Source organism: Notamacropus eugenii, chromosome 1, assembly GCF_028372415.1.
Source record: "Notamacropus eugenii isolate mMacEug1 chromosome 1, mMacEug1.pri_v2, whole genome shotgun sequence".
In the NCBI taxonomy this organism is placed as follows: domain Eukaryota; kingdom Metazoa; phylum Chordata; class Mammalia; order Diprotodontia; family Macropodidae; genus Notamacropus; species Notamacropus eugenii.
The window spans coordinates 127,001,383-127,028,188 of NC_092872.1; the positions used below are offsets into that span (position 1 = coordinate 127,001,383).

The 26,806-nt window shown below is 44.8% G+C and overlaps 2 protein-coding genes across 2 annotated transcripts; one reads left to right on the forward strand and one right to left on the reverse strand.

The window, feature by feature from the left end:
• Positions 1-2,094: 2,094 nt before the first annotated feature.
• Positions 2,095-15,316, reverse strand: OAZ2 (ornithine decarboxylase antizyme 2). Its single transcript, XM_072613814.1, is given in 6 exon segments — positions 2,095-3,367; positions 3,647-3,732; positions 4,446-4,621; positions 5,926-6,006; positions 6,008-6,083; positions 15,069-15,316. Coding segments are annotated over 6 exon segments (570 nt in total). The 5' UTR covers positions 15,089-15,316; the 3' UTR covers positions 2,095-3,236.
• On the forward strand, positions 15,227-26,806 carry LOC140508074 (uncharacterized). The gene is made up of 3 exons (XM_072615846.1): positions 15,227-15,497; positions 15,542-16,235; positions 24,817-26,806. Exons 1-3 carry the CDS (start codon positions 15,227-15,229, stop codon positions 24,842-24,844), a joined length of 993 nt encoding a protein of 330 aa, XP_072471947.1. The 3' UTR covers positions 24,845-26,806.

Genomic DNA, 26,806 nt, shown 5'->3' on the forward strand with positions numbered 1-26,806 from the left:
CCTGTGAGGGCTGCTGGTTATTTCTCCCAAGTGTGTGCCACAGAGCTGCACTCAGCTACTAGCGTTCCCCAACCTGTTTCACCACACATACACTCCCATGTTTAGAATCCTTACCCCTCCAGGCATTTTGCTTCACGTTCATAGCCTCCTCTTAGTTCGTGACAACCTGGTACCCTCCAAACCTTTGAGCGGGTCAGTGCAGATGTTCACCTTTTCCCATCCCCAAAATTTCTCCCACTGTCACCACCTCACCTTTTGTCACTTGTAGACCCCAACCCCAAGGTCCTGGGCATTTGGGTACTTGGGTACATCCCACCTCCAAGGTTGTAAACGGTGTAGATTAATTTACGATAAAACTGTGCAGCTAACTGGAAACTAAAATTTGGACTATAAAAACCTATCCAAAATTTAGGCTAGTAAACTTTGGGGGATGAATAAGGAGCGCTTTGTTTACTGACTCCTGCCCTGCTATCCAGCCCATGGGGCAACTCTGGGATCGCTGCAGCCCAAAGAATTTATCTACTGTAGATAATGAATTCAGAACAATCTCAGGTCTACTATAAAGAAAGAGCAGCTGAAGGTTGTGAATAGTGGTCAACTATTAAGTAAAGCCATGGGCCAGTGGACTGATAGAAAATTTAGGCTCAAGTGACCCCATTCCCCAGCTTTTTGTTCCTCTATGGCTATTTATCTTTCTCCCTTACCCCTACTTGACCATGATATAGAATTGTAGTTGATTTTTAAAATACTGAATAAAGCTTTATGACCCTGTTAATAATTTTAAAATGAAGTTTAAAACTAGGAAGGGAAAAAAAATTTTTCCCCCCCAAATTACTTTAAGTGACCCTGGGTTGAATTTTTTTTTTGGCAGTGGCCCTCAGGGAAAAAAACGTTCTTGCCTCCAAAGGATTGCCTTACCTAGCGTACAAAGTTCTGTTATCTAGGCCTGGCTATGAGGAGCCACCAGAAGAGGGCAGCAAACTCACGAGTCATCCAACTCACCTCTGCCTCCACCCTAGGGAAGGAGAGGACCCAAGATTTGGGTCATCGCTACAATTTCTGCCTGTCCTTAGTGGTACTAACTCCTGCTCCCTTCTCCCACTCTCATTTTCCTTATTTCAGCGTTGTAGCCCCCACTTTTAGCTTCTCAGTCAATTCACCTGTCTGCCCCTCCAGGTACTGCCCAACCTGTAGCCACTGCCCTCAGTTTCTTTGGGTGAATTTGCTCAGCTCCAGCCAGCTCTGCCTTCCTAAGTCAAAGCAAATGTCTTCAAGGCCATTCATGCTCTGGCATTATATCTTTGGGCAGTTGTTCATGAGCATCAGGCCCAGAAAATAGAAAAAAATGACATGGAAAGGAGGAATGTCATTCAGGTGAGAAGGCAAGATCTGTCCATTTCCAGCTAGATACTGTGGAGTGGCACCCAGCAGAACGCCTAGGTCTAGTTGCTGGGGCACTGGAGAAGTTCTGAGGGGCAGGCGGGGCATGTTCATACTGTTCTTGGGAAAGGAGGAGAAGCATTAGCAAAAGAAGAGCAGGAATCCCAGTACAGGAAAGAAGGGACTGCAAATTAGAAGTTAAAACGGAGACTGGGAACCAGTAGAAGTTTTCTACTTGAAGCACGTTTTTATACCTTTTCTTTTGAAGGTCTCTAGCAGTAATGGAAAGTCATTCAGGATTTGCCCAAAGCTGAGGCTTTAGGCAGTAATCCCCATAGGCATAGTGAGCCAGGTGTTAAGAGCCATTTCCCACAGGGTCACCTCAAGTTATGCCAGAACTGCTGTGTATATACAGGTCTCTCCAGGGTACCACCAGTAATGTGTTCTGGACCCTTAATCTCCTGAGCCTGGCAAGCATAAATGGGACCCCAGAGACCCTAGGCTGTAAGGATAGAAGGCCAGCTCTTGCAGAAGAACTGTGTTTCCAGGGTAGTAAACCATGTACTTATCCCTTGTCCCTCCTCCCAGCCAGCTAGAGGTTCTTCATTGTTCCGGTCCACCCTCTGATCTTACTTTAAGCAGAAGTGTTGAAAGAGCCACTGTTAATCACTAGCAGGTCATACTGGCAGGGGAAAGAGAAGAGAAAGCAACCACAACTTTAAACCAGTTTATTGACACAGTAACACAACACACTCTTACCACCCCCCCTCCCCAAAAGGACCAACCAACCCAGTTCACCAGCTTGGATGGGTCAGACCAGCACCCTGCTGGCTTGTTCCCTCCCCCTTCTCCCTAAGAACAAGCTGTTAAGTGAAAACAAGGGTGCAGGCCACTTCTCTGCCACTTACTCCCTTCTATATTCCACCTTCCCAGATCGGGTAGGGCAGAGGACCATAGACCCAGCTGTGCTCTGGGGAAGGGGCAGAGAACTCTGTATGTGACTTCATCAGAAGTATCACCCAGCCCCAGTGAATGGTTTTTCCCTACTCCCAGGGTATGAGTTGATTTCTTAGCTCTCCAAGCCTATGAAGGAAACATTGGGATTCCAGGCCAGCGGCCAGGAGTGGAAATCCCTGGTGCTGGGGCCCTAAGTAGAAGTCCTGGTGGTGGAAGGGAACTTGAATGCCCCTTTATCGAATGCAGTGGTAACACTGAACAGACTAAGACTGCTTAACCAAAAGCCAGGATAGCACTAAGCTGTAAAGAAGGGTCAAACCGGACACTGGTGTTGCTTACTCGAAGGCAAATGTATATACCATATAAAGAGGGGGCTGTAATGAAATGTCATTAAAAAAAAAAAAAGCTTAGCTACATCTCAAGGGATATATCAGGGGGCCACCCCCCAAGGGGCCCCTGAAGGGATGTGCTAAGACCAAAGAAAGAGACACAAATTTTTAAAACAAGAAAGACCAAAAGCAGGGGAACTAGAGCCTTATGGTGATGCCCACCAGCCCTCTATGTGGCTTCCCCCTGTGCCTGGACAGCCCCTTGCTACAGGTAATGCTCTCCCCTAGGCTAGGGTACACCACACAACGCAGTTTAAAAAGCTTCTAATGCCAGTTCATAAACATCTTCATTTACTATTGGTGATTACATGTGGATAATATGTTTATACTGTTCTTTATGGAAAACACATTTCAACGAGTCAACTCCGAGAACACAATTGGGAGACCCTCACCTTGAGCCCTACAGCGTCCTTCCCTTGGCAGCACGGAGCCCCCTACGCCCCAGGGCTGCCTGTCCCTCCCCTAGTCCCCTGCTGTGGCTCCTGGTCAAAGTGGCCTCCTCCATTGCTTCTAGTCCTCGTCAGATGAGTTCTGGTCCAGGGGGTAAACCATGAACATCACGTCTGGCCTCGAGGGGACACAAGGATGGCCTGGACGCACAATCTCAAAGCCCAGGAAACTGAAGGTCTTCAGAAGTGGAGCTGCAGAAACAGAGCACAGGGGGCTCCCACAGTGAGGATGCAGAATGGGACCTCCTCTCTCATCTCCCTCCTCAGCCCCACCCAGGCCCATACCACAGGAAGACTGAAGATCAAATGTCCAAAATGGAACAGGCCTCATCATGTGTTCCAGGGACAGCACATGCTAGGATCCCCCATCCAGTCTTTTCCCTGAGGTTTCTAGGACTGCCCAGCAGCAACCGGAACCCTAACCCTCAAAGTCAGCACTGCTTTCATCTTCAGGCCCACTTTGCTGCTCACCTCTGTCCTCCCGGCCCTTCCTGAAGCAGATGAAGACATAGTTCACTTTCATCTTCTCTTCAGCAAACTCCAGCAGTGCTAACAATCTGCAGATGATGCCCAGAGGGTGTTAGTCTTGGCCAAAGGCCCACATCTCCTAGGACCAACTGAAACCTTCAAGTTTTCATGCTGGTGAGCTATGGAGGTTCTAGGGAAGGGCTCCTGTTTTAAGACCCTTGGGGACTCTTACGCAGGAAGCTCAGCTTCAGCTTCTGAAGTACAGTCAGTGTGAGACCCTAGTTCAAATCCCACCTGTGTCCTGACGTAAATGAGTCTGTTTTCTCATCTTTAACATAGGAATGGTACCGACCTACTGGATTGTTAAAGTGCTTTAGCAACCCCATTATAAGTCAAGAAAGACCTGATGGAATCTGTTGATAAATGAGAGCCTTTCATTCTGAAGTCCAATCAGTACAGACATCAAACAGCTTGAGCTAGGGGGAGGCCCCCCAGGACCCCTGGGGCTTCGCTAGCACAGCTCCAGTCCACTGGACTTCTCCAGTGTTTCCGAGCAGTACCACCAACTTCATCAACATCACTGACAACTCACTAGGGAATCTGGCAGGGATCTGGTTAATAAGGATCTCCTTTCATTCTAGCCTGCAACAAGGCCTACGTTACTGGGCAAAGACAACCTATTGTGAAATAATACAGATGGTCAAGGTTCAGGAAACCCAGCACTGGAGGAAGAGGGCTAGCCCCGGACACACAGGCTTCCCCTCGCTTTCCAGGAGCAGCAGGAACGCCACTCACTCCTTACCCTTCTTTGCTCCCATCAGCTAATAAGCCATCTGGGATCTCCACAAACAGGCTCTGGCTGGACAGGACTGCATCCCAGGAAGAGACCTTCACCTCAGTGACCTCATACTGGAAGTGGACAATGTGAGGCTTCCCATCGTGTACTGGGAGGTCCTGGGTCACAGTGAGCTTCTCGTCCTAAAAGGGACATCGGGTAAGAGGGCAAGGTAGCTGCTATCCTAGGGTCACAGTATCCTTCCTCCATCCTCTACAACAAAGGTTTACAGAGAGGTCATCTTGGCCCAATCTTAAGTAGAACAGCCAGTACAAGGGCTACTTTGAAATTAGAGCTATGCACAATCCAAATTAAGCTGTTGCTCCATCCCTCAGTCTGACCTACTGCTTTCCTTTGGGAGAAAAAGCTAGGAGCCTCCATAGCAGGACAGTGGGGCTAGAGTACAAGGATTGGGCACCACAGGTTATTCATGTCCTGCTAGACTGAGTCTCTCCCATGGTGTTCTCAGGACACTCCTGACCTGGGGTTCACAAGACTGCTGAAAAGAAGGTGCTATGACTATGCTGATCTAGAGATCCCCCAAACCCGTGCTGTCAGCTAGCCTGCCCCTGCTGAGAATAGCTTTCATCTTCCAATCCCATGCTCAGAAAATAGCCAAACATAGCTCCAGGCTTCGATCCTTGAAGGAGGGAGTCTAAAGCTAATACATTAGCTCAGCACACCAAACTCTTGAAAATGGGATGATACTGAAGAAGGGATCTAAGCCCAGGAGAAGAAAGGGCTGTGGAGAACAGGACTTGCTGTCAATCAGATCCTTGCAGCGGAAATACCAGAATGTCCAAGGCAAAGAGTAACAGAAAACTACAAGGTTTCCCTAGATTTGTTTCTGTTTTGGTTGACCTGCAGTCAACAAGGTTTAACCTGGGCCTGTAGCTCTTACACTGCCTGTCAGATTCCTCCCTCAGCCCTGATTTTCTTTCAGAAAAAGCAGGCAGGTAAGTTCCTAGAAGGGATCCCACTGTTACCTCACCAACCAGTCCTTGATACTCCATTTCTAAAATGTTGGCTAGTAAACACTGGAAAGATGGCATTGAGCACTAGGCCTCTTACTGAGCAAAGTGTGCACAGAATTTGAAAGTGAACAATGCTGGAAAAGGCCTTTAAGGAAGTCCAATTAATAGCCTCCCACTTTTAGAGACCTTCTTACAACTGAACTGACCCAATACACATTCTCCCTAGCCAGCCTGAGGATCAATATTCCTGCCTCTATAGTAGCCAATGTACTCACTAGCCACCGACTACCATGAAAGTTAACTTCTTTCTTGCCTTATTCCATTCTAATGTAAAAAAACAGACTTTGGTAGACGTGGTTCCCACCCTCAAAAGAATTTATAATTTTGTTGACAGCATGACAAGAGCACAGCAGAGTGTAGAACAGCCCCAGGACTCAGTCCTTCCCACCTCATTTCCCCATAGACCCCCTTACCTTATATATTAGAGCTGAGAGAGAAGGATCCCTGCCGCCCCCTCGCCCACCGGGGATCTTCGACAGTGGGTGAGGGGCATCAGGAGCACCACAGAGGCCCTGGAACAATGTGCCTGCAGCACTGAAGCTGGGGACAGTTACTCAAAGGTAAAATATTACTGGAAGAGAGAAGAGGTAGAAATAAGATTAGCTCAAAAGATTTACCTGACACCCTGACCTACTATTATCCAACCCCTGAAAATAATGCTTTCATACTTAAAATTTTAAATCAGACTAAGCCATTGTCTTCATTGCTTCACCCTTGGTTGCCAGCCCTACTTCCGTTTTCTTTTGGGGGGGAAGGGGGCATGGACTTGAGGAAGCCAGCCTTCCTGTAGAGGAGAAGGGAGGCCCCAGGAAAGCCTGGAACACTGCCAAGGGAGACTGGCTGGAGATGCCTGACCAGAAGAGCTCACATCTCTGATAAACAAACATCTACAAATAGATTTCTCAAAGGGGCAGCCAGCTTTCAAGAGGAACTTGATCCTGCCTCTTGCATGGCAGACACAGAACTGAAGATGGCAGGCCCAGCATGCTCAAGAAAGAAGGAATTACAATCCCCTGACTGCTTAAGTGTTATTACCTAACACAAGCCACAGAGACTATAATGGCAGCTCCCCGCTGGAGTTAAGAGGAATATGGGGTCATGAGAAAACAGGAACCAAAGCCATAATCCTTAAGAAGAGCTAAGTACTCATTACCAAGCCTCCTCACTTAAGCCAGAGGAAGAGGAGGTAAGAAAAAAGAAAAATCACTTGGAAGTCCAAAAGCCAGATCAAAACTAAGAGCTGAACTTATAGCCTAACTGCTCCACACAAGGAATTTGATGCATCACCAAGTTTTTCTACAGGGACCTGGGTTTGATCTCACTCCTCTTCCAAATTCTCACTGAGAGTATACAGCAAAGGTGGAAGGAAGGGTGACTATGGTGGTACCCAGTGGAATCCAATCAACCTTAAGATGAAAACTAAAAACACAAACACACACACACACACACACACACACATATACACACACACACACAGACACACAGAGTTAGATTAAAAGACAGTTTAGTATAATAGAAATATTGGAAACTGGGAATCAGAAGACCTGAGTTGAAATCCTGGCTCCATAACTTAAAAGCTACGTGAACATTGTTGTTACTTAACTTTTCTAGGTTTCAGTTTCCCCATTTGTAAAACAAGGTATTAATAAATACTTGTACCACTCACCTCACAGAATTATTTGAGGAAGTAGCTTTTTAAACATTAAAGCACAAGTTTAATGGAAGTTATTAAAGGGTGGCTAAGTAGGAAGGGAGGAGTGCTAAAGCATGCCAATTCACAGGCTTATGAAAGGCAGAAAGGAAGAGGCTGGAAGAGCCTCTCTCAATGACATGCAAAAGGTACATCCAAGACTCTTGATGAGATGGACCCAGAATAAGCCCAGTTGCTTCTTTCATGGCCAGCTGGATGACTCCTTCTGTCACCAGCTTGCCTCAAAGCCAGTGGTCGTCAAGTCAAGCACAGGCCAGGTTCTCTTAAACAATTATGCCACCTGATCGCTAGTTTATGTGGCCTCCTGTACCCCTGATACCCACTTCCTAAGCACCTCCAAAGGAAGCAACTATAGGAGGCTATGACATGAAAATGCTAACCAATCCATGGGAAGAAAAAACAGTTTCTCATTGTGCCTTCTGCCTCAATGGAAACTGCATGATGTAGTCAGCCCTTTGCATTAGTTCTATACTCTGGATACGGTCCTTCAGTCCCCAGCACTGCAAGTTTTCGTGGAACCCTCAAGTAGTGAGTGGATTTTTTTCTTCTTGTCACTACCAGCAGGGTCACATTCTGACTAGGCCTGAGAAAATAGGGCACCAAATCCTGAAGCCCTCCACAATACAGCCTGACTTGAAGTGCAAGGCCTCAAGAATCCAACTGAAGGGCAGAAGTACATCGGGGAAAGGTACTACACTGACAGATAGCAATGAACAAAAGGCAATTTTTGCAACATCAGCCACTTTTCAGGAACATCATTCAAACCAGACCCCAACCCAGAATACAGGCTAACCTGCCCAAGCCAGAAAAGGCATGGCAAAGCACTACTTTGCTACAAACTGTTCTCAAGAACTATTTTCTCTTGTGATCACTGGGATAATGTGATTCCTTCCAGGCAGAGCCATTGTTTTAAGGGACAGAATAATAGAGTAATTTTCCTGCTCTGGCAGGAAAAACTAAGGCAGCCTAGTGCAGTGGGCACAAAGCTGGATTTGGAATCGGAGGATCTGGATTCAAAACCCACCTAGGCTGCTTAACTAACGTGTGGGACTGAGCAATCACTGGACCTCTCTGGTTTGGCTGTAAAATGAGATTTAGACTAGATGACTTCTAAGAATCCTCTCACCTCTAAAGCTATCATCTAAGAGAGGCTTTTCCTCCAGAACAACGAGCCCCCACAATATATGATCGTTCACTATTCCTAAGGAGCCACCTCTTACTCAAACTGAAAAGTCTCACAGGAACAGCATGTAGGTTTATCTGTTCCACTTGATAGAGAAAGGGACTGATGTTGACAACCTGGATTAGGGATATATATTCAGGTATTAAGACAAGTAACTTTCTTCTCATAAGAGATCCAAGATCATGGAGTTCTTTGTAGAATTTCAAGCTAGAAGAAATCTGTGAGATCATTAAAATCTCACCCCCTAACTTTACAGGGGGCCATCCCCATGATCACAGCGCCATTGTCCAGATCTCACCTTCAAGAGACTTTTTCTCAAAAATCACTGAGTAGCTAGGTAATCTGTGTCAACAGCGTTATAGCTTGAAAACAGGAAGGGGCTCCAAACATCATCTGCTCCAGTCCCCTTATTTTACAGATGAGTAAACTCAGACCAAAAGAATCATCCCAGAGATCTTGCCAATTCCCTCCAAATTCCTGAGCTAACCTGGATGGCATGAGCCCCACCAACTCACAGGCTCAGGACAAGGTTTGGTTCTTAGTGTTCAGAAGTTTGATTGGCAAATGATGCTAACTATAGGGTCAGCAACAGAATGGACCTTTTTAGGTTCAATAGTCCCTTTGTCCTTTGGCTTTATAAATTCTCTACTCTTCAAATAAACCCAAGTTTACATATACCATGGTAACAAGTCATTTACTTTACTTCTCTTACTGCAACTTGAAGATGGCTGAAAACTCTTCTGGAGATTTTTATCTCCTTCCCCACAGTCTACGCAAACTACAGAGATCTCTCCAAAAAACCAACCTGGAAAAAACATTTCAGGCCCCCACACCAAAGCCACTTCTAGTTACCTAAGAGAAACAGCTATGAATGAACTACCAAATGAAGGGTCATGATAATAATTTAGTCTTTTTCATTATGTCATGTATCTATCTCTGTTTCCCCACCCCCCACTGGCTGTGAACTGCTTCTCTTTCAAAAACTATTTTCATTTCTAAAACAGACTTCTGTTGTAATTAAACTTACGAGAAGAGAAATTTAAGGTCATGAAGGCACCCCACAATCCTTTTCTCTGCCCTAATTAACTGTAGGCATTCCAAAGACAGCTGAGGTAAGAAATACCACCTAACCGAATCCCACCATAAACAATGAATCCAATATAGACAAGAGGGACTTTTGTGCCATAAACTGTGATTCCTAAATATAGGAATGCTGCCTTCACAAAACCCATACCTGGTTAGATTTCACACATGCTGAATCCTGCTTCTACCTGGCCTCAAGTTTAGCCTTTTCCAATCCCCACGTACATCTTGCTTGCTCTGCTATAAGGGTTTTAATCTTTACCACAGAAAGGGTCATTTGAGAGGCTCAAATCATGAGGCAGAAAAGATCAGGGGGATTAAAGGCCAAATTTATCAGCCTAAACTTAAGCCCCTAGCTGAGCTCATCATGTTTTTGGAGGCACCATTAGCCAAACAAAAAGCCTCTGGAAATGTGCATCAGGAGGCATCCACAACTCAACAAGTTGACCTGGAAGAAAGTTGGGAAATGATGGCCCATTGGTTACCAGCCTTTTACTTTCCCCAGTAACAGCTGGCTGTATCCTGAGAAATACTCCTTGGGAATGCTACTCTGGTACCACATCTTTGCAGCTTTTATTCAAAGTGTGTCTTGCACAGTCCTCTGAGGAGCACAGGTTATGCTCTTTTATAGCCTGGTTACAGAAACTGACTTTTTATTTAATGCATTCCTGGGGAAAGTCATGTATAAATCATATTTGTGCAATTCAAATTGTGTTGTATTTCACATGTTCTAAGAGTTTACTATTTAAACACAGTCACACAGTAAATCAATCTTAATAAAGCAAAGACTCTTTTGTTACATGAAAGATAAACCCCTGAATTTACTTTACATCAGCCTAAATCTTTAGATTTCAGTTTTGCTTAAAAAGCAAGGTGTACCCACACAAAAGGCATAAACAGTCCTGTTGGTGTGACAGTATCATGATGGAGAATTCATTCTAGAGCTAACTTCTATCCAATCATATCTCAAAGAGTACAATGCTCAATTTCAAATACCCAGTGATTTCTCTTTTCCTCTTTATTGTTCCACATTTGGAACATCATTTTTCTTTGGCAAAGCAGTACCTGTTCTTTTGAGGTTTTCGTTACCTGCCACAGGAGGGCTAGATGACCCTGGTAGTCAGGTGCCGGGTCAAATGGGGAAAAGGAATATATCATTGTTCCTGGTGGTGTTCATTCTCCGTCCCTCCCCCCCCACCAGAATCTCTTGGTATATGGCTCCCACACACCCATATCCCTGGAATCTATCACAGTGGCTTTCCCACATGTTCCAAGGTTCCCTGTATTTAGGTTACTTTTACATTGAGACCTGAGTCACCTCCTCCAATCACTGGTCCTGAGACAAGAGTAAGGACAAACTGCCGTCCAGCCCACCAAAGAGGAACGGAAAGGAGGCGAGAGGTGCTAGGAGAGGGGTGCCACAATTAAAGTGCCAATTTCCCTTGCAAGTCCTTGGGCAGAAGTCAAGCCTAAGTCACTTCACCAAAGCTGCTCTGTTCCAAAGAAGTCTGCATGCTAAGCACTGTTGTGGAGGAACACTATGACATCACTCCCAGAGCAGTCACAGCTCCAAAGCAAAACTAGGGTCTGATTCTCTCTGGGAAATCTATTTGTGGTGACAGCTAAAGAAGGATTTCTGTGCATCGCTCCTGAAAAGGGTTATTTCCCTGAGGAAAGAAATGCTCTTTATTGAAACTGCTTCCTGTTGCATATTTTCTGCAGAAGGTAGTCACAAATATTGCCAAAGGACAGCAGGTACTTAAGGAATTAGGACCCCAAAGAGGAACTGGATTTCACTGGATCCTGGCTAACTGGTTTACTATGACACAAGCAACACAAGCTCTTGGCCCCAACCTCCTTTCCCAGGTCCCTGGATGGAATTACTTCATTGTTTACATAGCACCAAAGGCCTAGAAGATTTTTTTTAAGATGTCTATATTTCATACCAAGCCTTTTATCATTGTGTTGCTAAGAGAAAATTTTTACCTACCCCATTCCTATGTAGTAACATTTCACACCCACCTACTAAGTAATTTCTGGACTATACCTTTCAAAAAGACTTCAGAACCTTTTGAACCACGAAACCAACTTCAAAGCAGCTTAAGGTATGAATTACTGTTGTTGTTTTTAAAGAAATACAACTTAAAAATATCTCCCCTACCCCCATCCCACTCCCCTATATATATTACTGAGCTACTCTCAGAAGCTAAATTTGGATTCATTGGCAAAGTGGGAAATGCTATTAATAACTCACACAGTTTTGTTAAGTACACCTCCAATTTGAGGGGCTTCTTGACAGTTCCAGGATTGAATCTCTTAAGGGGATGACCTTGAAGGCAAACGCTAGAAAAGCAATGTTCCTACTTCCAGCAAGGTTGCAGAGCCAGAAAAAAACAAGGTAGGGGGTGCAGAACTTCCCTTCTTTTTTTTTTTTTTTTTTTAGAAGGCAAAAATTCTATTTCCCAGGAAGCCATTCAGTGAAGATTTTTGTCAGGCAACTGATTTGACCCTATCCCTCCCTCCCTCCCTTCAAAGGCCACACAAAACAATTTAACAAGGTTCCTACCAGGACAAGGCTTCACTGTACAGATGGAGAAGCTTGGGACCTTTTACACCCAACTCTTCCTGCACTCATCCTGCATGATAAATTTAACTGTCAAATGAACCAAACTCACCCTTATCCACCAGATATCAAGTCCTCTGTAGTCCAGAAAGACTCCTACTTGATGTCAAAACAAACTTGCCCAAGTTTAGATTGCATCCAAAAAGCACACAACAGGCACTTCGGGATTACATCAGGTACCTAGGCCTCTTTCCCCAGCAAGAATAGGAATTCTGATATTTCGTATGCACCAATCAGACAGGAAAGGAAAAAGAAAAGTCTTATTTTCAAAACACAACACAGGCCACCCTAGAACTTCTTCCAGGAAATTTAACCTCCACCTCCTGGCTTTTTCATAGGGGCCAAGCCAGCCAGAAATCCCATCCCTCCCCACCCCCAATGGGAGTTCAACTCCCAGCCAGCGCTCTGCTCTCAGTGGATACCAAGCACCAAGAACACTGACTGAGAAGAATATCCGGCTCTTATCGGAATCCCGAGTTTGTACTCTATCAGAATTCCTTTTAGAAAGAAAGGGGTGGGCCAGAGGAGACTTGTAGAAAAGCTACAGAAATAGAACTGTCATAATTAAGAGCAATGAGATACCCTCTTCTCACACATACACACAGCTAACTCCTAGGTGACAGTGGCTGGGCCTAATCTAAACCCAGGCTCTTGCTTAGCCACCGCCCCCCCCCCCAGGTTCCTTGTCTTTCATCCATCCAGCTTCCTAGATCACAAATACCATCAGAACACAGCATCAGAAGGGTCCTATCTCTTCTGACAGATGTAGCAACTGAGGCCCAGAAAGCTAATTTGCCCAAGGTCATAAAAGCAGTGACAGAACACTGAGCATGAGACCTTCATCTGTGGGATCTCCTCACCTAATACCTCCTCAAAGCCCCTTTATTCCTACGGGTGTCACCTTAGAAAAGCTCAGTCTCACCAATGTAGAGAGTTAGTGAAGGGCTCAAAAAGGCCACACAATCTCCCCATCTTCACTAAAACATTGTCCTCAGCACCTAAGGTTCTATACATAGGGAAACTGGGCAGTCAGATCCTAAATGAGACATTCCGAGCCTTGTAGGTCCACCCCCCTTCCTTCCATCCCTGGAGAAGGGCACACTATTTGACCTTTTGCTTTCACGCTGACAGGACAGTTCAGCCTCCACCACCCTTTAGAGGTGGTCCTGGGTCCTCAGAGCCTTGCAAGGTTCCCCTTCATCCCTAGAGGGATTTCACTTTTCACCTTCTGCTTCTCTCACACTAACATACCAACTCAGCCTCCACCATCCTTTAGAGAGGTGTCCCAGGTTCTTAACTGGCCATTCAAGCCTCCTCTCAGTCTCTCTGAGAATGTGAATGAAGAGATGAAAGCCAAAGGGGGATGGATAAAGAGAGATAAGAAAGAAGCTGAAGAAGAAAACCAAAGAATAGGCACGTGAGCAGAGGGAGACCAGGGGCAGCTGACGGGACAAACTGGTCTGAAAACCAACCAGGAAATGTCGACAAGCTTTGTTTCTTCAGGTGCCAAGGAAACGGGTGGGAATGGGCTAGAGTGGAAGGCTGAATGAAAATAGGGGGAAAAGTAGCTAAAAAAATCTGAAAAAAGGTTGGAACTAGAGGGAACAAATAAGTCCCAAAGAAAGAACCCTTGAGTAGTGTAGGAGACCTGCGAAGCAACCTAAAATAAAACAGGAACAAAGGGCTGGCAGCGAGCAAAAGGTTGAGACCAACGAAGAGGTCTAGGGAATCAGACTCCAGTGGTAGGAAATATGAAACAGGGGCAGTGTAGATATGGGAAGTCAGAACCAGCCTGGGTGGGGAAGAGTGCAAAGATCCAGTTTAAGGGAGGCGTTAGGTAAATTAAGGCCTGATTTAAATGAAGAAATTAAGTCCAGTTTGGGAGGTGAGCTCAAATCTAACATAAAATGGGCTTGGAGTAACTCAAGCAGTTTGAGGAAGAATAAGGCCCAGTTGAAAGCTTGGGTTCTGAGGCCTATTCTAGAGGCAGAATGGGAAAGGAACAAGTTTAATTTTGAGCGAAAAGTACCAAGTTTAAGGGTGCAACAGGAATCCTTGGAGAAGATTTGGGCCGAGATGGTAAATGGCACAACTTCAGTGTGCAGGGAGGTAACCAAAGTCGTGTGTGTATCACTAAGGATGGGGAGGACCCCAATCCCCCAGTCTGTTGGAAAAGAGGTCAGGGAGAAATGGGGTCTAATTTCGGTAGAAGCTATAAACCAGGTTTGGGGAAAGAAGGACATGGCTTTAGGAGAACTGGAGCTGGTACACAAAATGGGGGCAGGGCACCAGAAGGGACCCGGCGTTTGGAGAGAGGAGGACAGAAGCAGCAGGGATAAAGCTGGGATCAAGTGTGAAGGCAGAGAGGTGCAGGGCCGGCATCCTAGGGAAGGCAGAGGGGACAATGGACGTGAAGAGCCCAGCAGAGAATGGCCGGCCTCAGGGAGGAGGAAGGGGGGAGCAAGCAGGGCCTAGCTGACCTGGAGAAATGAATGGGTAAAACGGGGTCCTGGCACGGAACCGAGTTCAGGGGGCACCAGGGAGGAGAGGGGGAGGCCGGAGCCGACGTTTGGGGAGAGGAGAGGAGGCCGGAGGCCGCTGGGGAGAGGCCTGCTGTTCTGTCCTGGGGGGCACGGATGGGGACCTGTTGGAGGCAGGGAGGGAGGGAGGGAAGTGGGGGAGAAGGCAGAGATAGGGGGAGGGGGCGGCTTCAGGGTGGGAAAGGGAAGAGCGGGGAGACGGGGCCTAGTTTGGGGGGAGGGGAGCACGGGCCCGACGGAACGGTTGGGTACAGACGGGGGTGCCTAAGTGGGGAAGGGGTCCGGGTGACCCACGGAGGCCGGAGGGGCAGAGGCTGGGAGAGCCCGCTGGGGCCTGCGGGAGGGGGAGGGGAGGGGGGGAGGCCCGGGCAGGTCGGGGGGCCCGGGGGCTCGGGGGGGCCGGGCCGGCCCGTTACCTGTCCTGGGTGTTTATCATCCTCGGCTGCTGTGCTCAGGGTGAGAGAAGGAGGTGGCGCCGATGCGCTGCCGATGCCGCCGCCGCCGCCGCCGCCGGGAGGGGGTGGGAGGAGGAGGAGGAGGGTGGGCGAGAGCGGGTCCGGCGCGGGGCCAGGCAATGCGGGCTCAAGTCCCTTCAGGGGCCTCGGGCCGAAAACCTCCTGCCGCCTCGGCGAGCGCCTCCCTCCAACTGACCCTCCCCGGCCGCCACCGCCGCCGCCGCCGCGCCAGCCGCCCCGCCCCCGAGCCTCCTCATCTGCATAGCCCCACCCCCGCTCCCGCCGCGCGGTGTCCTGGGAAACTGGGGCCCACAACAAAGGGCAGAGCACCGCCCCTCCCGCGCGCAGGCGCAGCGGGGACCGGCGAACCGGGGCTTCCTCGGACGCGTCGTTGGCGTGCGTCGGCTTCGGTCGGGAGAGGCCGAGGAGGTGAGGTCGCTGGGTTTGTTTCTGTTTCTGTTTCCCGAGCGAACCGCGGGCACCGCCCCCATCGCCACGAGCCCCGGGGGCCGGCTGGCGGGGCACGGAAGGACGGCCTAAAAACCTGGCCCTGGGCGGCCTAGTCCGGCCCGCCCCGGAACGTCAGCGCCCGGAGGCCGTCCCCCACTTTGTGCGGACGAGGAGACTGAGGCCGTGCTCGGGCTCACGCGGCCCAGCGCGTCGCCGAGCTAGGATTCGAACCCAGGCCTTGGGACGGGCAGGGCGCCCCGGTCATAATCCCGGCCCGTCACCGGCTTCTCCTCCTCCCCCCAGAGCAGTGACCCAGGCCCGGTTGTCACAGTCCCGGCCGCTCGGGACCGCCCCAGGTCGCAGGGTCCGAGAGGGGATGGCCCGGGGTGCCCGCCCAGGGGTGCCCGCCCAGGCTCCTCCTGGCCCCGAAACGCCGGTGACGTCATGGCTTGGGAGGGCACTGGATGTAGGTGAGGCAGAGCTCCGCCCGGCCCGGCGCTCCCTGCCGGTCATTGAAGGCCCGAGTGGCCACACGCAGGGGGTAGACCTCCCCTTAACTCCTCAGCTACCCTCAGCCTGGCTTAGCAGGTCTGCCCACTGTTTACTGGGACCACCGGGAGCGGGCACCGCGGGGCGCTGGGAGCGGGCACCGTGGTCCATCGGGAGTTGGAGCCGCAGGTGAGAGCCAGGTGAAGGCGGACACCAAAGGGGGAGGTGCTGGTCCTCCACCTAAAGGAGCAAGTCTCACCAGAGTACTAGTGAAGTCTCCAGAGCAGGGCAGGGCAACGCCTTGGCACAGCCAAAACACGGGGCTCCCTCAGAAATGATTTCTAGCCGCCCTTCTCATCTGCCCCAGCCTGCCCTTCGAAGGTCAAACTCGCTGAGTTGTCGGAGATGACCTTTGTATCAGGACAAGAAGCTGGGTGGACCCTTGTCAGTCTTGCTCATTGGAAGTAGAGTGGTGTGGGAAAGCAGGACATTTGGAGGCAGGAGACTTGGGTTCAGATGCCAGCTCTTCCTGAAAATCACTTCAACCTCCTGTGCCTTAGTTTCCCAAATTGTAATATGACAGGGATAAATGGTGTTATGTAGTGAATAGGGAACTGACTTGGGAGTAAAATTACCTCTGACTCACACTGAGCCTGTGTAATCAATGAGTTAATCTCTTGGGCTTCAGTCAGCTCCCTAAAAATTGCTGAGTATATTAGTGGAGGGAATTTCCACACAAGGAGGTCCTCACATTTCACATGAATGAAGTCACAGCTCTATGTCTTATGACTTTCTTTGACCTTCTAAGTCCTGGGCATCCAAACTTCTGGACCTGAATAACCTCAAAGGTATGTGAAGCAAGTCTCTCTGCAACCCTATAACTAAGAAAGTAACCATCCTCAAGGATTCAGTCTCTGTGTTTTCATTCAGTCCAATCAAAGAAATTTATTAGGAACTTACTATGAGGGATACAGAAACAGTTTGAGATGGCCTCTCCCTTCAAGGACAGACATTTCCTCCTGTGAAGTAATTAAGAAACAAGACTGCATGTAGTGCAGTTATTGTATAGTAGCAAATATAAGTACTGTAAAAGATTTGGCAGGTTCCTGGCCTCTTGCCAGAGGTAGGACGGAGACACTTCATATGTCATTTTTTTCTGGGTAAAAATGGAACCCAAGAAATCGGAAAAGGAAAAACCAAGGGTACCCAAGAACCAAGGAAGTCACCGGACATTGCCTTTAGGAGCAGACCATTTGAGTTTTTAACACTCTCCAAGTCTGTGTCTTGAAAACTGGAAACGTACACATGTGAAGATTCTGGCCTTAGGGGAGTAGGGAAGTCAGTTGCCAAAGGGCAAGAGATAGGGCTTAGAGAATCTTACCCACTTCTCAAGGCCCCCATAATAGGGACACAAGTAATCTAAAACACTCACCTTTGCCACCTAGAAAGTGATTAGCTAGCTGTTTGGAGTCCAGCTCCAGTGCCTCTGCTACTACTCTCCCTGACTGGGAAGCAGGGTCAGGAAGTAGCCTGACTTTCAGAAGTAACCAGATTCCTGGGGAACCCCACCCCAGGCTCATAGGACAGGAAGTGTCCTGAGGGTTGTGGGGCAGGAAGCCTTGGAATTGAGAGTATATATTTTTGGGGTAAGGGAGAAGGTGTTCCGGTTCAGGCTAGACCATTATTTCAGTCCAAAAGGAAAAACAAAAGCTGTGGTTCCCACCAGTTTCCCAGCCCTAGGAAGCTGAAAAGTAGGCTGGAGATTCCTTTGTGTTCTCTTGAGAATAGTGTTTCCCATTATGAGCCAGCCCCTTCCCCTCCTACCAAGTTGGTCTTCTCTGGAGAGGGGAGATGAAGCCTCTGTACTCCGAGGTTCTTGTCTCAGTTCTGCTGCTGTTGCAGCCTCAGGACTAGTTCCTTCCCCTCACTCAAGGCCAAGGATTCCCTGCCTTTGATCCTGAGAGCACTAAAGCAGTCATCCTTCCCCTAGCTATAGATTCTGAAGGAGGGGGAATGGGAAGGCATTCTATATCCCAGAGGGGAAACGTGGGAAAGAAAGGAAGAAGGGAAACTGCCAGCTGCCAAGAATTGAATGCACAGAATCCAAGAAACAGAAGTGAAACTGACCGTAGCCATGAGATGGAAGGAAAGGAGGACAGTCTGTGAGAATGGTCGGCGAGAAGGATAGCCAAGGGGTAGATCTAGCTGACCGAGAGTGGAGGGGAGCCAGCAGACAAAGCCCATTCTCCTCCCCCAAACTGGTCCAGAACCATGGGCTTAGGGCCCACTCTCTGATGTGCCGCATTGTTCTTCATTTCCTCCTCTGGCAGGAGTTGAAGTGGGCGGAGAGGAAGTTATAGAGAGGGGGCAGAAGTGGGTGGGGTGGAGCCTGAACTTCAGTGTGGATTGTGGAGGAGGAGCCCAGGAGTCTTCCCATGACCTCCTGCCCTTCCTACTGCCCCAGGGCCATTATGGAAAGAACTCTCAGAAATATCCATCCTAGGTATATGTGTGTTTGTGATGCTCTTGCTCTGTATTGGCTATAGCCCTTTGGAGAATGGTGGGATGGTGTCTAGGCTGCTCTCCCCCAAACGTCATCACCTGCTCCATCCCCTGGTACCTCAGACTATAGGGCCCCAGGAATAATCCACACCAGCTATGTAGCCAGGAGAGAGGACATTGGTGCTATCAAGAGACTTAGGATTCGAACTGCAAATGATCTTTGGGAGGTCCTCACTTAACTGGGGAAGAAGCTGAGGCCCAGAGATGGGAAATGACCTGCTATCATGACTTCGTATTCAATTCAAACCCAGGCACTCTTGCTCCACATCTACTATATCATAATGCCTCCGTAGCCAGTACCATTAATTCTAAGCTGACCAAATCACTTCATTGACCAGGAGCCTTTTAATATCAGAAATATTCATAACTAGGAGATCTTTTGCTAACAATGCAAGTTTCTTTTAAGTAGGTAAAATTATTTTCCCAGTTTTGTAAATGAAGCAAGGTCGTGACCTGTTCAGGGTCACATACATCAGGTAAGTCAGAGGTTTTTAATTAGGACTTCCGCAGATTTCAGAAAGCCTATGAACTTCGATGGGAAGATAATTACATCTTTACTTTAGCAAATCTCTTACTGAAATTTAGCATTTCCTTGTTATTTCTTCCTGAAGAATTTTTTTAAAAATTCTGAGATAGGAACCATGACAAAAAAAAGGTGAGAACCCCTATAGTAAGTGGCAAAGGAAGGACTAGAACTCATGTCTCTTTCTTCCTGGTGGAGCATTCTTTTCAGTTCACCATGTTGAATTATAAGTTGCATAGTTAGCATCCTAGCTGAGTCCCATTCTAACCTGTGCTCCCACTGGAAGGTATCTAGGTCTTGTCTTACATAGGATCTTTATCTTTCAGTCCTTTCAAACTCCCTTGACCCTCCAGCCCCAACTAAAGGAGATCTTGCCCTCCTCTAAAGTCACATCTATCACTTCACACTGTTAACATTTATCATATTGCATATGTGTTGTATGAAACTGGAGCTTAATATTTGTTGAATGTCATCCCTTTAATCCAGTACCCACTTGAGACAAAATTACCTCATCTTTAAAATGAGGGCTTGGACTAGGAGGCCTCTAAGATTCTTTCCAACTCTAAATGCTATATCTACTCCTGCTCCTTTTCTGAAAGAACTCATACCATGGAAATCCTACTCTGATACCACATAGAGGTGATTGTTGGTTCCCAAAAGTTATGCCCACAGAGTAGACATCCTCTCAAATGCTCTACCCTATTAGAAAGGTCTTTAGTATGATCTTAAGACTGGACAGTATGTGCTTTCTGAGGCAAGTGTGGTGAATCTGGCCAGTAGGTGGTGAATTCTTTGGCCCTGGCAACAGAGAAAATAGAAAGTGACCCTTAGACTCTGCATTTCTTTTTTACTTCCACACTGACGGTAAGAGCAGCAGAGTCATAGTTTTCGGTCTATAATCATTCATAGTTGGTACTCTACAAGTATGATCTTTGTATAATAACCAGTCGGTCTATATGACATTCACATAGGTTCTCAAAGTGGGCGATACTGCCTCTAGGGGGCGCTGAAATGGTGGTGGGGTGACAATAACCTCGGACACAATTGGGGGGACATTGAATAAAAATAAGGGGATGGTGAGAGCATAAGGTTAGAAGAAAACTTTGAAAAACCATTCATACGTGTTTCATTTAAAGTCATAGTAATTGCATTATTTTCTAAATAAACACACAGGATGCAAGATATAACCAGCCAGTGGCCAAGTCCACCAACAGGTCTTAACAATCAAGTGTTGGCAGGTGAGCATGTCAGAGCATTGTCAGAAAGTCCAGCATGCTTTGGCAGGAATATGTACATGTTGCCTTGTTTGCAACATGACACTATATGGTTACAAGACACAATATTGCATCACCAAAATTTCAGTGCAGGAAAAAACCCCACAAATTTACAATAAATTATTAGATTTTAGATGCGTCATTTAAAAAATACATTTTTTAAAATGATGCAGATTTTTAAAATAACTGTTAAAGTAGATTTCCACTGCGGAGGGCCATGCTGAATAATTTTTTTTTAAAGGGGGTGGTAAGCCAAATAGAGGCACTAAATCTTGTGAATATTGACTGACTCATAAATGAAACCAGAAGATATAAAAAAGGTTACAGTTAACTGAAGGGATGGCTCACAAATTCTCCTTAGTCAAATAAGAGGTGATGATTACTGAAAGGCAACAAAAACATTTGATGGGACATCTGGTCATCTCATACCAGTACTCATGCTAAGCGGAACCAGAAGGACTACCATGAAGAAAATTAAAGTTTATGTGCCAATATTTGTGGTAGGGGGTGAGGAGGTCAGAAATTCTAAAAATTCAAGACTCTCAAAATGAAATCAATGTATACTTGCATATTGATAAACTTCAATGCAAAGATGGGCATAGAAGAGAACAGAAAAAAATATGGCTTAGGATCAAGAAATGAAAGGGACTGTGTATCATGAGTACTTCAAGAAGACTAACTGATCATGGACACACAACAAAATATAAGCTCTTAAAGGCAGCAACTATGCTGGCACAACTGCCTCTGACACTGTGACTATAGGCAAATTTCTAAGTCAGTGCTTAGGTGACTCTAAAACTCTAGATTTCAGTGGACTTCTCTGTATCAGTGAAAGGAATTTACACAATGGTGGAATTACAGATTCAAACACACAGGTGCACACTTTCACGTTAGAAAACTGAGATGTGGATCCAGGAACGGACATCATCAGAAATTATTTTCTGTGTAAAGCACTTCTCACAATGAAGAGGTCAAAAGAGCCTAGAAGCTGCCTCTACCGATCAGCCAATCAATAAGCATTTATTAGGTTGCTGCTATGTGTCAGGTACCATGCTAGGCACAAATATAACAGTAAAAAGCTTGTCTTTTGTCCTGTGTTAAGCCAGTAAAAACACTTCCATCTCTTGCCAGGCAGAGAAAAATGTCAGTCATTTGCAACACCAACTTAGAATATAATCTCATTTGCAAACTTTTACAGAGCAGAATATGTGAAGATGATGAGCGTTATCACTTTACAGAACAAGAAGCACTAGAAAAAAATGAGTTTACAGAAGAAGTATCTCCAATTAAGCAGTGATCATAATAGAAGTATTTGAAGATAAAACTAGAAGCACAACATGTTCATTGGCAGTTTATCTACGTAAGACTGGCCTTGCCCTGGACAGTCCTAAGTGTCCTAGAAGTTGTATTAGGGCTGAATGTCTTTACTTTGCTTTCACCCCAGTTATCATCTCAGCACTCTTGAAGCCAGTAACATGAAACCACCCTCAGTAGGTCCACCCTGGCAAGGTACTCTTGGACATGTTTTCTGCACAGCACTGGCTCCCCAAGGCCTGTAGTAACACAGAATTTAAAATTGAAACTCACAGAATCCATCACATACCTTAACAAAAATTACCTATGGCCCATATTTGGACAAAATTGTCCCTATAACATCCTGGACGCATGGTCATATAGCTTTTGCTTAAAGGCCTTAAAGAGGGTCTACCTTCTGAAGGAACTCCTTCCACTTTTGGAGATAACTGCTAGGAAATACACAAAGTAACAAAAATATAGCCAAATTTATGTAGCACTTTAAGGTGTGCAAAGTGCTTTTCATATGTTAACACATTTGATCTTCAGAAAACCCTGTGAGCTAAGAATTACAGGTACCGTTATCCTCATTTTACAGAAGAGGAAACTGAGGTTTAGAGAGGTTAGGTGACTTGTCCATTGTTCTGTAACTAGCAGTTCTATGGAAAAGATTCAAACCAGCTGGACTCTACATGACGTGTTCTTTCCACTCTAGAAGTATATACTTTCCAGTATGGAGGTAGACAAGCCCAGAAATCTGTAAAGATTCTGCAACAAGTTATTTTCTCCAATATCAACAATGGAACCAGCACATTTGGATTCAGATATGACAGTTCCTAACGTCCTGCATAAGGAAGTAGAAATGATACTAAAGCAAACAAAGACAGGAAAAACAGCTTGACCAAACCAAGTATGTACATCTGTACCTTGGAGATTCCTACTGTAAACAAGACAGTTTTTAGGGCATTTGGGAGATCAATCTCTAAGATTTAGGAGACAGGAAAATAGCAAACAATTAGGAAAAAATCACAATTACAGCTATTGGGATGACAGCAATAACTAGTGATATTCCTGCTTTCTCATTTCTACAAAATATAAGAATATGCACATACTGAGGGGATTCTTAATGAAAATATGACAAGGATCAAGAATTTGCCAATGATATTCCATAGTAGACCACATCTTTACAGGTACACAATTGACTGAAAAATAAAGAGAATGCAAGATTATACTATACTTTTTGTTATAAAAACACATTTGATTCAGAAGAGCAAACTATATTTATAGGCTCTCTTCCAACAAAATGTCTCCTATGCATGCATGTTAAGATCATAAAAGATTTCCTTGATTGACACAACAGCAGTCATTTTGTTCAGCAGTCTTCTTATTAAGTGAGGCATACAATGGAGAGGTTTATGCTTACTATAAGTAAGAAGTGACATCCAAAATAAAGTTCTCCTACTGTCCTTTGCTACTTCCTTAGGAACCCCCCAACTACTGCTGTCCCATGTGACATCATACTTTATATTTCTCATATACAATTCCTAGATTAAAATTTGCATTACAGTTATCTTTCTATATGTTATCTCCCCCTCTCTTATTTTTTACACACACACACACACCACACACACACCCACACACCAGCACCTAACACTTCATTTCACATAGTAAGTACCTTCAAAATAGCGAAATTTTTAAAATGTCTCTATATATTTATCTTTTGGATCAACTATTCATAGAGCCTGGATCATATATATTATCTTTCTGTGACTGCAAATTAAGAGCCCAGGGGCCTCTTTCCTCAATCTACCTTTGCTTACTCTAGTTCCTACTGCTTGGCAGCGCAGGTCTTCCCCCTAGTGGTTCATTAAGACACTGGCTAGCACATAAGATTAAAACACCCTGTAGGTGTATAGGTATTCCTGGCCTTTCATTAAAGGACCTCACTAGTTTAAATGGGGAAAAGAGGAAGGAGGGGAAAAGAAACTGGTTTTTCTCTGGGAGGTGGGGGGAGGTGTTATTGTTTGTGTGTTTCTGCCACTTATGTCCACCAAACTTCGGAGAAAAGGAAAAGAAATTGAATGAATATTGTGTATATGTGTGTTTGGAAAGAGGGACCATATAAAGAACACTGCCTGCTCAGAAATAAATCAAACATTAATAAAACACCTCCTGTGTGCCCAGTCCTTCAGGGAGAGGGGTAAGAAAAGAGTGGAAGATACTCAAATGGAATCATGAAAAGTTAATGCTACAAGAGCCTTTATAGATCATCTAGTCCAAGGGTGTCAGTGTCAGACACATAGCTCACTAGCCACATGCAGCCTGCAACACTCCAAAGTACAGCTTGAATCAGATTAAAGTTAACCAAAAAATACAAGGAAAGATATTACATTTGCAAACTATGTCAATATGTAGCCCCCAGAAATCCTTATAATAGGGATTGGGAGGGGGAGTCCTTTTCTATTTGAGTTTGATGCCACTGATATAGTCCACGCTCTTCCTTCTACAAATCAAAAACCTGAAGACCTTGGAAGTGAAGGGACTTGAACATGGTTACACAGGTGGTGACATTCAGGACTAGAACTCAGGTGCTTTACTTCCCACTGTTCTTTTTCCCTTGTACCACACTCCCTCAAGGAGTTAACAAACCATTTAAGGAGATAAAATGTGAGGATAGGAGAAGTATAAGTAGGATTGGGTAAATAATCTGGATTTAGCCCAGATCCAAGAGAGAGTTAAAAATTGAGCTCTATCTGAGAGAAGACCTGTAGGGACCTGTACAAGTCTCCAGTTTGTTCTCCCTCCTTTCTCTTTTTCTTTTAGAAATGTATTCCAAATTTATTTTTGCAAGTATTTATCATCTGTCTCCCACTGCCCCACCCAATGAACAATTTTTAGAAGAAGAAAAAACCTTCAAAACAAATATGCTCAGCAAAATATTCCAACACTATCTCCAAAAGTGTATGTCTCATTTTACATTTTAAGCCTATCACCTCTTTGGCAGAAGGTAGATGTAATACTTTATCTTCAGTCCTATGGTTTATCATTGCATTGTTTAGACTTTTTTAAGTCTTTCAAAAAATGTTTTCTCTAATGTTATATAAATTGTTTTTCCTAGTTTTGCTCATTTCATTCTTCGTGACTGAACAAGTTGTGGGACATGATTGTGATGGAACACTGTTGTGCCACAAGGAATAATGATCAGGATGATTTCAGAAAAACCTGGAAAGACTTACTTAAACTGATGCAAAGTAAAGTGAATAGACCCAGGAGAGCAGGGTACACAGTAACAGCAGCATTGTGTGATGATCAGCTGTGAATGACTTAGCCATTCTCAGCAATACAGAGATCCAAGACAGTTCCAAAGGAAGCCTATCCATTCCCAGAAAAAGAACTGATGGAGTCAATGCAGATGGAAGCATATTGTTTTTACTCTTTTTTTGTCTCTTTTACATGACTAATATGGAAATAGGTTTTTGCATGATTGCACATATATAACCTATATCAAATTGTTTGCCATCTCAAGGAGAGGGAAGGAAAGAATTTGAAACAAACATTTTTAAAATGAATGTTAAAAATTGTTTTTATATTTTATTGGAAAAATATTTTTTAAAAAAAGAAAATTTGCCTCTTCATATCCTTTGACTATTTATATGCTGGGGAATGGCTCTTTGTCTTACAATTTTAAATCAGTTTCTTATATATTTTTGGCTATGAGACCTTTATCAAAAAAAACTTGCTGTAAAGATTTTCCCTCCAATTACCAGTTTATCTTCTAATTTTAACTAGTTTTTTGTACTGGATATTTTATTTATATTTATTTTATGTAATAGAAATGGCCTATTTTATCTTATGTGATGTTCTTTATCACTTGTTTAGCCATAAACTCTTCCCTTTCCATAGATCTGAAAGGTAATTTCTTCCTTGCTCCTCTAATTTGTTTATTATATTATCCTTTACATCCAAGTCATGTGCCCATTTAGAAATTATCTTAGAGATTATCTTGGTATATGACATGAGCTTTTGGTCTATACCCAATTTCCACCAAACTGCTTTCTAGTTTTTGTCAAATAGTGAGTCCTTACCCCAATAACTAGAGTTCTTTTTATCAAACACTGTGCAACTTTGTTCATTTTCTTCTGTATGTTGGGTATCATGTTCTACTGATCAACTTATTTTTTAACCAGAACCAAATGTTTTGATTACTGCCATGTAGTATAATTTGATATTTGCTACTGAAATGTCCTGTTCCTTCATAATTATTCTGGATATTGGCATTGCTCACCTTTGGTTCCTCCATAAAAATTTTTTTCTGCTCTTTAAAATACTTCTTTGGCTTTTTGATTAGTATGGTAATCAATCAATCAGAAAACATTATTAAGCATCTACTATGTGCCAGGTCTACTCAGTACTGGAAAAAAAAACTAAAAGACCTCAAGGAGCTTATAGTATAATGAGAGAAACACTATGCAAACAAATATATATACAAAAGAAGCCATACACAGGATATATAGGAAATGATTAAAAGGGGGAAAGCATGGAAGTAAGAGGAGCTAGGGAAGGCTTCCTTTAGGAAGTGGGAATTTATTTGGGATGTAGAGTAAGCAAAGGAAATCAGCAGTTGGAAGGGAGGAGGGAGAGCATTCCAGGCATAAAGGATATACAGAGAAAATGCCAGGAGCCAAGAGATGGAATATCCTGATTGTGGAACAGCCAGAAGGCACAGGATTGAATAAATTTATTAATTTAGGTAGTATTTTCATTTTTATTATATTAACTCAAACTGGTTATGAGAAATTAATATTTTCCAGTTATTTAAGTCTGTATTTCTGCAAAAAAAGTATTATTGGATTCATATAGTTTCTGGATATATCTTGATAGATACACTCCCAAATAGTTTGTAATTCCTGTGGTTATTTTGAATGGAATTTTTCTTTATAACACTTTTTGCTATATATTAATAATATATAGAAATGATAATGATTTATGTGATTCATTTTATATCATGCAACCGTTTCAATTGATTTTTTTGTTGACTCTTGGGTTTTCTAAGGAAATCTTCCTGTGTTCTTCAAAAGGCAATAAATTTGTTTTCTCTTTTTCCTGTG

Coding starts and splice junctions, on each gene's coding strand:
- LOC140508074 (XM_072615846.1), top strand. CDS start 15,227: ATGCGGGCTCAAGTCCCTTCAGGGGCCTCGGGCCGAAAACCTCCTGCC. Junction 15,498..15,541: donor GGGGCTTCCTCGGACGCGTC/GTTGGCGTGCGT, acceptor CGAGGAGGTGAG/GTCGCTGGGTTTGTTTCTGT. Junction 16,236..24,816: donor ATCGGGAGTTGGAGCCGCAG/GTGAGAGCCAGG, acceptor TGTTTTTCCTAG/TTTTGCTCATTTCATTCTTC.